The sequence below is a fragment of the Stylophora pistillata genome, chromosome 12 (assembly GCF_964205215.1).
Source record: "Stylophora pistillata chromosome 12, jaStyPist1.2, whole genome shotgun sequence".
NCBI classification, from domain to species: Eukaryota; Metazoa; Cnidaria; class Anthozoa; order Scleractinia; family Pocilloporidae; genus Stylophora; species Stylophora pistillata.
In genome coordinates, this window is record NC_142530.1 from 26,453,473 (window position 1) to 26,466,548 (window position 13,076).

At 39.9% G+C, this 13,076-nt stretch overlaps 1 protein-coding gene across 4 annotated transcripts in view; it reads left to right on the forward strand.

The window, feature by feature from the left end:
* Positions 1–50: 50 nt before the first annotated feature.
* The window catches only part of LOC111336678 (uncharacterized), a 32,445-nt gene continuing 19,419 nt past the window's right edge, over positions 51–13,076 (forward strand). The window contains exons 1-6 of one of the 4 annotated variants that reach the window (XR_015993825.1): positions 722–1,332; positions 6,183–6,271; positions 6,546–6,622; positions 7,055–7,208; positions 7,785–9,024; positions 12,615–12,949. Coding sequence is in view for 3 of the 4 variants with exons in the window: in XM_088740623.1 (XP_088596749.1) it covers positions 1,185–1,332; positions 6,183–6,271; positions 6,546–6,622; positions 7,055–7,208; positions 7,785–7,895 (579 nt within the window). In the remaining variant the exon portion in view is untranslated. Of the gene's footprint in view, positions 1,333–6,182; positions 6,272–6,545; positions 6,623–7,054; positions 7,209–7,784; positions 9,950–12,614; positions 12,950–13,076 lie in introns of those variants that run through there. The other 3 variants (XM_088740623.1, XM_088740624.1, XM_022942809.2) reach the window with 3 other exon arrangements.

Below are 13,076 nucleotides of genomic sequence, written 5' to 3' on the forward strand. Positions count from 1 at the left end.
ACCACTCAGATATGATCTTCAAATTCCAAGAATTTAGACACTGACATATAATCAGAGAAAATGTTTATGACATATGAACTACTAACGAGTGTAGCGTGTTTTGGAGCTTGTAAACCTCACTCAAACTTTCACGCAGATCAGTGTTACCACATGGAGACAAACATGTAACTGTCTTAGCACTAAAAGAATTCCAAGCTCCGTTACAAGGAATGAAGTAATATTATTGACCTTGCATTTGGTGTTGTGGGAAAGCCTGGTACACCTAAAGAATACGCATAATCCGTTACCACCAGCAAAAATTATAATTTTTCCCAGAAAAATCTTTACCAATGCCATTTTCTCCAAAGAATGTTAATTTTGCTATACTTTTTCCGAATACGAATTCAACTGACAATTTGACAACAGCGAATCAAATTCTCTGTACTTTCGCTTGTATTGTCTCACTATACTACTGTTGGGAGTGCAGTTTTGTTAGCATGCTACTCAGCTGTGGCATTCGGACGTTGCTGCCCGGAACAAGATTTTTGACCTAACGTATTTGTGTGCATGTTTTAGCATCACCATTATTCTACGCATAACTTCTGTCGAGAGTAAAATATTAGGGAGCTTCTTCATCACCGGCCTTGATCAGACGAACTTTTCCGGCTGCGTTGGGTAGGATAAGCACTTTTTCTAAAATGCAGTGGTAATGTTAGCAAGTCAGTTGTAAACCTGATACCGCATCAAAATCATTAGCCTGTTGATTATGCTATCAGAATAATATTCAATCAATTTCACGAAATGTACGATACAAGCGAAAAGAGATGCGAAGCGAGCGGTAGAAACGTTGTATGACTAGGGCGGCTAGGAACACGAAAATCAAAAACGGAGAAGACGGTAAGCGAACTGGATAAATGAAACGTAGCGATAGAAAAACACATGTCCACTGAAAAAAAAACGCATGCAAAAGGGCCTTAACCAGACGAAATTATGCGAAAACACTTAACAGAATATTTATTACGTAAAAGCGAGAAGAAAAACACAAAGAATGCGATAATGACAGAAAAAAAAAATGCGCGTACAAACAAGAAAACACAAAAGAAACAAATACAACCGTGTGGCGGTAACAACGTGCTCGCAATCTGCCCTGTCTGTCAACGTTTGTTAAAGACCGAGTGAAGACCTGGGAATAGACGCTAACAAATATGGCGGCCCCTGCGAATTCTTTATTGAGACTTTGCAGTCAATCTTGTATCAAATGGGGACGCATTGCGCTCCTTGGTCGTCCTGCAAGAGATACTATGAATCACAAGGGACTTAAGATATTTAATCGAGGACTATGGGTGTCTAGCGGTAAGCTGTAAGTGCTAAGCATAAGAAAGAAGAATTAGAGAGGGGAGTACATTATTAAATGGAGTACCTCAAAAATCACGTATTGATCAAACGAAATAATTAATGAACATGGTAAATCGTTTAGGTGTTTATATCTTAATATATTTTGAGCTCGCCAACTCTCCGATTGTCACAGTTCGATACAGTTTTGGGGGGGCAGCCGCAAGGGGGTTCTCAGTCTTACTGGTTCCTCCATTTTGGTTTTACCGCTGTATAATAAGTCCTCCATATGATGACCTTTTTGTTTGCGTGCTTATCTCAATTTTATTATGCTACAGATACATGGGTGAAGAGAAGCTTAGTTAAAGACATGGAGGACCACGCTAATTAACTTAGTGTTCGCTGGTGATATCCTCAGTAAATATCGTTATTATTATTATTATTATTATTATTATTATTATTATTAAATGAAAGTTTGTGCCTTCATTGCTTCGCACAACTAAGAAACCCATGAGCCCTTTTGTTTGTAGATTGAATGCTACACCTCTTACAGACACCATATAATATATAAAATTTAATAAGTATTTTGAAAGATGTAAAACCCACTGCTAAATGAACAATGTCTGTACTTTAGCCTCGTAGAGATCATAAATATAGATGGTAATCCACCATGGATTATGTTCATGGATTACATTAAACCCTTCAGTTTGAAGTGTTCAGCAGTTTAATGTTAAATTCAAGGTGGTGGTCAACATTCCTGGACTTTATTGGACTGTGAGGATCAGAGAGCTGGCAAGCTCAAAGTATATTAAGATTTGTTCATCTAAATGATTCACCATGTTTATGATAAAAGTATTTTATTTGACCAATACAGTAGGACCTCAATTTCCAGCCCAAGAGTGCCAAGAGTGCCATATGGCACTCTCCTGTACCACCCCCTCAAAAGCCCAAGAGTGCCATATGGCACGCTTGACCTCATCGTTTTCCAACCAATCTAAAACGTTCTTCTTTTATTGTTCCAAGTGTCTATTGTATTTCAACCAATAGTGATACAATTTTACTTTCATTTGAGTCTACTTTCAGGGGTAGGGTTCATACAAAATTTTTATGTTATCGTAGGCTGAAAATATATGTTATTACTTCGTAATGGCGGCGCTACTCCAATCGGATAGCGAGGAAGAAGAGTTTTTGGGATTCGGTCAACAACTTGAATCCAGCAGAAATGTCTCTGACAGTGAGTCAGATATATCTGTGTCTTCTGTAAATACTGAAGACCTTTCGGATTTTGAGCTTACTGACTCAGAAACTGAAGAAGACTGCGTTGTGCCGTGGAACACAAATCGTGATCCAGTCGAAGTGAATCCCTTCGTCCAAAATACTGGTCCAGTCACCAATGTCACCGGAACATCTTCCCTCGATTTTTTTAAACTGATGTTTAAAGAAGAAAATTTTGACAGAATTGCTGAAGAAACCAACCGCTACGCTCGGCAAGCGATGGCAATCAAAGCTGACCCAGAGTGGCGTGAGACAAACGCCGTTGAAATCCGTGCGTTCTTCGCAGTAAACATAATGTTTGGAATCAAACAGCTACCAGAAATCCATTCATACTGGTCAAAGAATCCTCTCCTTGGCGTTCCGGAGATACAAAAGGTATTTTCAAGAAATCGTTTCAAGAAGATTTCTCAATATCTCCATTTGAACGACAAGAACAGAGATTTACCACGTGGTAATGCTAACCACGACAAACTTTTCAAAGTGCGGCCGCTACTCGATTCTGTTGTTTCTTCGATAAGAAGCGAATACAGGCCAAAAAAAAATGTTTCCATCGACGAGGCGAGGATTCCCTTTAAAGGAAGGCTCGGAATTAAACAGTACATGCCGCTAAAGCCAGTAAAGAGAGGCATTAAAGTTTGGGAATGTGCCGACGCTTCGAATGGCTATGTTTGGAACCTGAGTGTTTACACAGGGAAGGAGCGAGATGCTAATCCCGAACAAGGACTTGGATACCGTGTTGTCTACAATTTAACACGGCCCTTGGTTGGCAAAAACCACCATGTTTTTATTGACAACTTCTTTTCTTCGATTGCCTTAGCGGAAAATTTGCTTCGCGACCAAATTTATGTTTGTGGAACTGTCCGTTGAAATCGTCATGGCATTCCACGGGAGATCGCTTCAACCACGCAACGAGTGAAAACGTCTTCGACAAGGAGAGTCGCTATTCCTGCGAAGAGAGAATTTGGTCGTAACTGTGTGGAAAGACAAGAAACCCGTGTATTTCCTCAGTACACAATCTAATCCTGTCGGCGATGAGCGAGTAAACCGGAGGCAGAGAGATGGAAGTATTGTTGAAGTGCCGAGCGTTCCCGTTGTTAAGTCTTACAACAACAACATGGGCGGTGTTGATCTTAGTGATCAACTTCGCGGATACTATATGACGGGAAGAAAATCAAAGAAATGGTGGCGCTGCCTTGTTTGGTTTCTCGTTGATGTTTCTATCGTCAATGCACACATTCTGGAGAGATTATCTCTGAATCACAGAAACAGAACTCAGCTCGCTTTTCGGCTGGAATTGGTCCGAGATTTGATCGGTGACTTTTCGTCACGAAGATTGTCGGTGAGTTCTGGGCGAATTGAAGGAGGGCACTGGCCGATTTCCTACACCAAAGGCCGCTGCAAGCGTTGCCTAAAGCAGAAGAAAACTACTTGGTGTCGAATGGCTTGCGAACTTTGCGGCAAACGCATTTGCTTAGACTGCTTTCGAAATCATACCGCAGAGGATCTCGCTTGAACAGTGCCGCGAGATTTGAAATTGCACTTTGCTAATTTCTGTCATTAAAGAAATTTTTGCCTTTGAAAATCTTAAACATAACATGCTACATGCATTTAGTCCTTAGTTTTACTCGCTTGTATAGTAGAATGAGCATGATAAGTGGAATTAAGTAGTTTCTTGCTTATGTAGTTGCTTATCATAAGACAACATGGAGTCAATATGCAAGTTTTTGTTTTGCTCCAATTTGCAGCTGTGTAGTTCAACAGCATTTTCCTGAAAGGTTGAGATTTTTATACCATTAGAAAGCCTATCATCTTCAGAGCAATGTTTTTCTATAATGTTTTTGCTCTAAATTCTTAGTTTACAAGGTATGAAATAAAATGTGGAATGATGTTATTTTGGCTTAGTGAGGTCAATTTCCCTCGGACAGGAGGGGGTTTCCCAGCATGTGGCACCCTTGGGCTGGAAAGGGTTAATGAAGTGCAAAGGGACTGGAGAAATTGGTTTGTCATATCAAGGGTTCATCATATTGAGGTTCTGTGGCAAACATTTTACTGTAACTTTAGTTGGGCTGTAAAAGGACTTTGTTATATAGAGGTTCATCAAATCAATGTTCTACTGTACATGAGTTTTAGGGTACTCCATTTTAGGTACTCAATAGGGTACTCCTTGAAGTAGTGCTCCACATTGTGTCATCTCCCATTAGAGAGTGAAATTATTAGGAAGTGACAAAATGCGGAGCCCTACTGCATAGAGTATGCTATGATGTACGTAAATTGGAGTACCTCTAAAAATCATGTATTGTTCAAATAAGAGAATAAAAGACCAGCACGGACTCCCCATGTGGCTTTTGTAGTTGTGTCTCATTATTGCCTTCAAATTGTAATTTTTACCCTCACAAGTGTGTTGTATAAGGACTTTCCCCATTTTCTGTTCTGAAAGATGATCAGATGATTTATGGAAACTGCTTTCTGCAAGGGCTCTTTGTGTATCTAGTAGGTGGATTGGGAGTTTGTGAAAGAAATCTTAGTCATGCCATCGATGTGTTAGCCCTTACGCATTTGTTCAATGATGTCATGAACCCTATCAGTTCTTTGAGAGGTTTGAAGTGAATCTGTGGTGGAGTTGCAGTTTGGTGTCTTTAGTTTTTTCTGTTTTATTCATGATGATTGTTGTTGTGTCGCTTTTGTAAGGTTGAAAGCAAAGTTATTTTTTAACTCTTTTGGAGCTGTTACCTCAATGGGTTACAAAGTCATTTCTGGTTTTGATACGGTAATCTCTGCAGGTTGTGTTATGACATTTTCCAAGTAGCTCTCAAGGGCAATAGGTGGCTGAACCAGTGGCATCCAGTTTGATATGAAATGAATGTAGTTTGTTTTATCTCTGGAAGTTGTATTGGAGATGCATTCATCTTGTGAGGTTATTAGGTACTCCATGGAGTAGGGCTCTGTGTTTTGTCATCTCCCCCAATAATATCCCAGGGTGATTAGAAAAAAAAGAAGGAGGAAGGAAAAAAAGCCTGGCAAAAATGTAAGATGTTTAAAATTTGTGTTCCATTTTGAAACCAAAATTACTAATTCTGTTATGATAAAACAGCCATGTCCCCTTATTTCCTCGTTGATTCAGTCCCAGAGGCCTTAGTTTTAAGAAAATTGTTTTGAAATTGTGGTGTTGGAAGATTGAGACTCAGTGAGTGAAGACCAATATTAACAAAGAGCAAGACCAGATGATAAGGGGCTACAACATAATGCTGTCCCCCTCCCTCATCTACCACACTGACCCCCACCAAGTGTGAACCAGGCTTCTTTTGACCAAAGGTAAAAATTTTTTAAAGCCATCATTGGATTTACATGTTTAGATACTGACTAAAAATGAGAAAACAATTAGATTCCATGTTACCGTGCATCCGTTCAGTAATAGATCACAGATGATGTCAAAGTGTGATAAGAACAAAAAAAGTGGTACACAAGTTGCAGCTGAGTGTGTCACTGATGTTCTTACCACATACCACATCCACATTCCCTTTCCTGGCTACAGTATGATGTAAGTATCTTAATTAACAAAATATTACTGATGATTACATTTTAATTTCACTTTTCAGTTTCCATGCAAAAGATGCATGACACTGACTGGAAAGTAAAACTTACTCCTGAGCAATTTGAGGTCTGCCGACAAAAAGGAACAGAACCAGTAAGACAGGCGTTATGTAAAATTAAGGGTGTTTTTTATTTAAAAACCTGTTTATATGACCTTGCAAAACTAGATGATTTTTGTTGAAAGTATTTCCATAATTATTTTTGATTTTCTTTAGTACATGCTAGAATTTGGGAATTCTGAAATAACTAAATATTTCCACTTCCCTGAGAATTTTTTTGTTGCATGTGGTCCTCAGTCAGTGTTGGTCTTGCACTAGAATGAATCTTGACACTTAAATAAATGTTACTTACATTTTTTTTTTTTGCAGCCATGGTCTGGTCAGTTTGTTGATTTCAAAGGAAAGGGAATTTACAAGTGTGTTTGTTGTGGCAGTGATCTGTTTAGGTAAGAACTTCTTTTCTTTTAACAATCATGATTGGTCCCTCACTTCTATAAATCATTTAATTGAATGCAGTTGAATGAATATAAGGAGCAAGATGACCAGTTATCAGTCACGTTTGGATGTATTGTTATGGTTGGTTGATCCTCAATAATTAGCACATTTCAGTCCTTGCTGTTTTTGTAAATTTCCTTTATTGTCTGCTGCACACCACAGCCTTTTTCTGTTATTTGCTTACTGATTGGAGTGGTCAAACTTGTACAATTTCATATCCACCTTCAATTGACCGTTAATGTTTAAGGGTGAAGATTGTCAACAATAAACTTTTACTTCTTTCCAAAGCTAGTTTTGTTTGGAAATATAATACCCCTAATACCTTATGCATTGGTGTTTGCGCGCATGCTCACCAGTGGGAATATTTTGTTATGCAATTCCAGCTCATCAACAAAGTTTGATTCTGGCACAGGTTGGCCCTCATTCCATTCTGCAATGGAAGTAAATTCTTGTGTTGCAGCAGCACCTCAGCTCTCAGTAGTTGAAAAGCATGATTACAGCCATGGAATGGTTAGAGTTGAAGTACTTTGTCGAGAGGTGAGTTTTTTCCCAAAATAATTGAAATAGAGCAGTTTATATTTTTACATAAAGAATTACCACCATGAACCCAGTAACTTGCAGCCTGATTGAGAATTAGTTTATTAGATTCGCCGACAGGCAGGGACACCGCAACAGCTTGTGCCAATTACTGCAGGCCCAGTAAACCCACCCATCCCACCCCAGGGGAGGACATCCATCACGCAGTAATCTCGTGCGTGGGGAATTAATGTCTCCAACCCCTAACCCTGCAGGAGACGGGACCTCCATTGATTCGCCCTTATCCAAGAAGATTAGAATATCCAACTATTTCTTGATGTTAGAGAAAGGTAGCATATTCTCCTCATTTTTATTGTAAGACCTTGAGTGTTGGTCCGGCCGGGGCTCGAACCCTCAACCTCCCGCACAACAGTCCAGCGCTCTATCCATTGGGCTAACTGGGAGGCATGTAAACATGATCATGTTGGAAATATGTCCAAAAAGAAATGAAACGATCCACTAAATGGGGAGTAGGCAGTTGAATTGTAGAGTAAATTACAACTTACAATATTGTGTCATTCTTAATTCTTTTCTTAGTGTGATTCTCATCTAGGTCACGTATTTCCAGATGGTCCTCCACCCACTGGGTTGCGATACTGTATCAATAGTGTATCACTACAGTTTCAACCAAGAGACAAGGAAAAGTAACTCAGGTGTTACCTAGCCAGAGGGTAACTTGGGGAACTGAACATGTACATTGGTGTTCTTTGCATATCTATGTTGAGAAGATGTTTGATTGCCTCATTTTTCAAAAAGCTGAACCCGTGGTTGTTACCAATTTCGTAAAGGTTCAATTACAAGGGTCTCAAGCTCAACTTCTTTCAGAGTCACCATTTCACCACCTTAAATCATGAAGACCCAAAATGATATTGTGAGAAAGAAAATTTTTAGTTGCGAAGAAAGACGAAACAAAGGATATTTTTTCAAATGTTTCATCCCATTTTATGCAACTGTTTATTCCACTTTAACTTTAAAACATAAACGCTCTGCAATAAAAGCGTTTTAGATGGCTACATGACTGCCAGATTCAGTCGCCAAAAGTTTTTTCTGCTCACCATGAGGACCAAAACGGTAGCAGCTTAGAGGGCTGTAAAGCTTTTATTGCGAAGAAAATCATTATGTGCTTTGACCTTGTATGGTATAACTCTGATGTAATCAAGTCTGATGTAAAAAACTCTCTTGATAACTCAGTTCTGTGTAAGTTGACAAAGGTCGGGTGTTACGAAACGAAGACCTAAGACCAAGACCCGGTCTTCGAAGACCCTGTAAACAGAAAACCGTAGAAATTACAAGGTAAACGCACATTAAACAGTAACAACGCTTAATGCGCGAGATCAGTAAAGGCTTGTTTTCATTAGCGACGGAGTCGTAAGAGTGCTTCTGACCTAGTGAAAATCGAAAAACGGAGTCGTAAGCGGAGTCATAAGCTCGACAGAATCGGAGTCGGAAGAATCAGAACGTTCCCATTTTCTTCCGATCTAGTGAAAACTGCATTGTCGGAGTCGGAAGCGGAAGCGGAAGAATAAACCAAACATAATTCTCGATTCCAGGCCCACGAAAGTACACATTTTGGCGCCAAAGACAACATGGCGGACGAAGAGCAACTTTGGCTCTTATTAATCATTATTTAGCGCAGGCAGAGACAACACAGGAATAATCTCGTTCGAAAAAGAAAGCAATTTTGGGTTCGTGATATCTATCGACGTCAAGCAGCCTAGGAAGAGTATGCTAACCTCGTCAGGGAACTACGACTTGGTGATCGTGAATCGTACTTTCGGTAGGTTCAGTTCGCGTATTTTAACTTTTAATTTCGTAATTTTACCGTCAAGCTCACACGTTTAAATCTGTTACGGCTATTTGTGCATTTTGGAAAGATGGAATCGAGGATTGTGATTGGTTTATTCTTCCGCTTCCGCTTCCGACTCCGACAATGCAGTTTTCACTAGATCGTAAGCGACGGAGTCATAGGCAGAATCGGTGTTCTGCTTCCGACTCCGTCGGTTTGATTTTCACTAGATCGTATCGCTCCACGCTTCTGATTACTACTCCGACTACGACTCCGTCGCAAGTGAAAACCAGCCTTAAGAAAACATTTTTCCCCTTATATTATAAACAAGTAATCACATGGTTCCTCGTAAAATTAAGGATTAATATCACTTGTGTTATTTCGGGTAATTTCAGCAACTACCGAAAACACGCGTGATATTAATCCTTAATTTTACTCGGCCCCATGCGATAATCTATACTTATACTGCCCGCATCATTATTATACTGCCCGTATTATTATACGGCCCGTCCTGTCAGTGTTCTGTTTCGCTATGCGAGCCAATTTTGGTGTTGATATTCTCGAGGGTCTCCTCGGGTAAACTTACTACACATATTATTAATCTGGAACAGCAGGCAGAATTCGGGTGTTACGAAAACGAAGACCTAAGACCCGGTCTTCGTTTTCGTACTACGAAAACGAAGACCCTACTTTAGCCAAAAGAATTGCTTACTTTTTAACGAGAATTTTCCAGCAGAGAAAGCTGAACGACCGTCAGAATCTATTTTAGCTCTGAAATACAGTAGAAATTGATAATTTTATTGACAGAACCCAAGAGTCATTTTTCCTGTACAGAACGCGTTCTCTGTTATCCTGTTACGCAATGCTAACTATGAATCAAAGGCGGCTAGCATTCGAATTCTGCCTGCTGTTCCAGAATAATAATATGTGCTTTAAGTTTACCCGAGGAAACCCTCGAGACGATATCAACACCAAATTGGCTCGCATAGCGAAACAGAACAGACAAGACGGGTCGTATAATAATACGGATAATAGTGGGAAGAAACGCGTGAAGTGTAATGTATTATATTACTAAGCGTTGTTGCTGTTTGATGTGTGTTTAAGTTGTAATTTCTACGGTTTTCGGTTTCCAGGGTTTTCGTTTTCCTACTTCGTTTTCGTACTACGAAAACGAAGACCGGGTCTTAGGTCTTAGGTCTTCGTTTTCGTAACACCCGACAAAGCTCATAATTTTATATTCCGGCCTGTACTTTTCTTTGTCCCACGCTCGTGACAATACGAAAAGCATCTTTCTCCATTTTCAAAAATTATATCAATTTACATACTACTGCTGTTTTTGATAATCCGTTGGACTTAAAAATGGGCCTAACGAGCGTTAGTGCATGAAAGTGTGACATTTTAAATTGACTTGACGCAGAGTATGTAAAGCTTTTAAATTTTTACTTGAACATGTGGAGTTTAAACTAGGCGGATGAAGTTGAAAGAAATTTCGATGCGTTCTTAATATTTTTCACTGAACATTTACAATCTTGGTTAGAAACAAACCGCTTCCCGGTTTGCTCAATTGGTTAGAGCGCAGGTTTGTGTTGTGCGGGAGCTCGAGGGTTGGAGCCCCGGCCGGACCAAAACTCATGCTCTTAAAATAACTGAGGAGAATTTGCTACCTTTCTATAATATCAAGAAATGGATAGATATTCTAGTCTTCTCGGATACGTACGAATAAACCGTAGGCCCCGTCTTCTGTAGGGTTATGGCTAGGAGACGTTAATTTCCCACGCACGAGATTCCTGTGTGATGGATTTCCTCCCCTGGGGTGGTATGAGTGGGTTGTTGTCTTGCGTTTCATACACGAGCCTCTGGCTCGGGCAATATGGGTAACCATGCCCCACGTCAAGACATTAAACTTTGATTACTATTACGTATGATGTGCGATCCTCGCAGTAGATAGCGCTATTTATGCAATAGCAAAAATCAGACCGGAAAACAATCAGGCTTGTACGGGACTCGAACCACTGACTTCTGCGGTACTAGTGCAGCGCTCTACCAATTGAGCTAAAAAGCCAAGTGGGAGCAGGCCGGTAAGTTGATTCGTAATAAACCCGTGAAAGTGATAAATGAGGTGCAATGAATATATGAAGTTCATATATTTTGAACTGCAGTATTAGCTACGTATGATGTGCGATCCTCGCAGTAGATAGCGCTATTTATGCAATAGCGAAAATCAGACCTGAAAAAAATCAGGCCTGTACGGGACTCGAACCACTGACCTCTGCGATACTAGTGCAGCGCTCTACCAATTGAGCTAACAAGCCAACTGGGAGCAGGCCGTTAAGTTGATTCGTAATAAACCCGTGAAAGTGATAAATGAGTTGGCTTGTTAGCTCAATTGGTAGAACGCTGCACTAGTATCGCAGAGGTCAGTGGTTCGAGTCCTGTACAGGCCTGATTTTTTTCAGGTCTGATTCTCGCTATTGCATAAATAGCGCTATCTACATATATTCATTGCATCTCATTTGATTACTATTACTATTACTATTGCAGGCTCGACTGTAGTTCAGTTTACACAGTTTATAATCCAGACCCAAATATGTTATTTGTTGCACCTTTTTCAAAAATCTGTAACGAGTTTCCCGAATTCTCATCATAACTTTTTTTCTTAACTCGTTCACGGTCATGCACGATAAGATTCCCATGAGATTATGGTAATATTGGAGGGTGATTCAAGATAAGTGGTCTGTTCGAGGAGCCGTTACGCTCGGGGAGTTTGGTTCTAGAAGACTAGAATATCTAACCATTGACGTAAAAGAAAGGTAGCAAATTCTTCTCAATTATTTTAAGACCTTGAGTGTTGATCCTACCGGGGCTCGAACCCTCGACCTCCCGCACAACGGTCCAGCGCACTATCCATTGGGCTAACTGATAAAGCAGGTCAGTTAATGGCAGCGAATGCTGATGTGGACCTGCTCTAACAGTATTAAATATCATATAAATACATGCAAAAGTAAGTGGAAAAAGTATTTTACTAATTGACTAGAATAAACTATTTATTGTTAAAAGTGTATAAAAGTATCGACGTTGTTGTTCGTTGCTGTTGGGTTAGAATCAAATTAAATTACTTCTATAGACTTGTGAAACTTCTTAGGGTGAGTTTTAAATGAGGTTAAGCTTAGGGGCCGACCATTTAACTCTTGAGGGGAGGGGGGTAGGTGATTTTGAAAAACATTTCCTGCAAGCGCTTGTTGGAAGAAAAAAATTGCATGCAGCCCAAATGTAACAGAAAAAAAGGGGCATTTAGAACGGAGGAAAATATCCTACACAGCAGATTGCTAGAAAAAAATTTCTTGATGACCAGAAATCACCACCCCCCCCCCCCCCCCCTCAAAAGTTAGATGGTCGGCCCCTTAGAGCAGCTTTTAGCTGCGTTGGTAAACAGTTCCAGGCTATACTAGCACGGTGGGTAAAGGAGTCGTGAAGAACTTTAGAGTTAGAATGAACAAGTTCATGGATTGAACGCCATCCATAGTCCGTTACACTGAGCTTGAGCTATGTCACATGTCTTTTTGTCGTTTTTTGTCCCACAGCGTATGTGGATAATTTTACTGAATCATCATGACAGAAGATTGAAACGAGTCAGAGCGAAATGTGTAGAGAAGTACTGGCCAGATGATTCTTCTACTGCCAGTCCGTGTGGCTACTCACATGCAAAATCTTGTGTGTATTCCTGTGAATTTTACTGATTATAGAGACATGTTTTGACCCATGAAGTGAAATTAATTGTTTAAGTGTATTCATGTTTTATTTCGTCTCCACGCTGATAAATGACAATCGATATCTTTTTAAGCCTAGGTATCGAAGTAGTCCCATCGATTCAATGGCAAATCTGACGCTGACATAAATAAAATTTTTCAGCATTAAAGAGATAATCCTTAAAGATCAGCAAAAACATGATGAAAAACGAAAAGGCTGCAAAAATCACTCGTGTCTCTTTCGAGCGAAACACCAGAAGAAAAGTGCAGAGCACTATCTCGATAAGAGCATAAAAC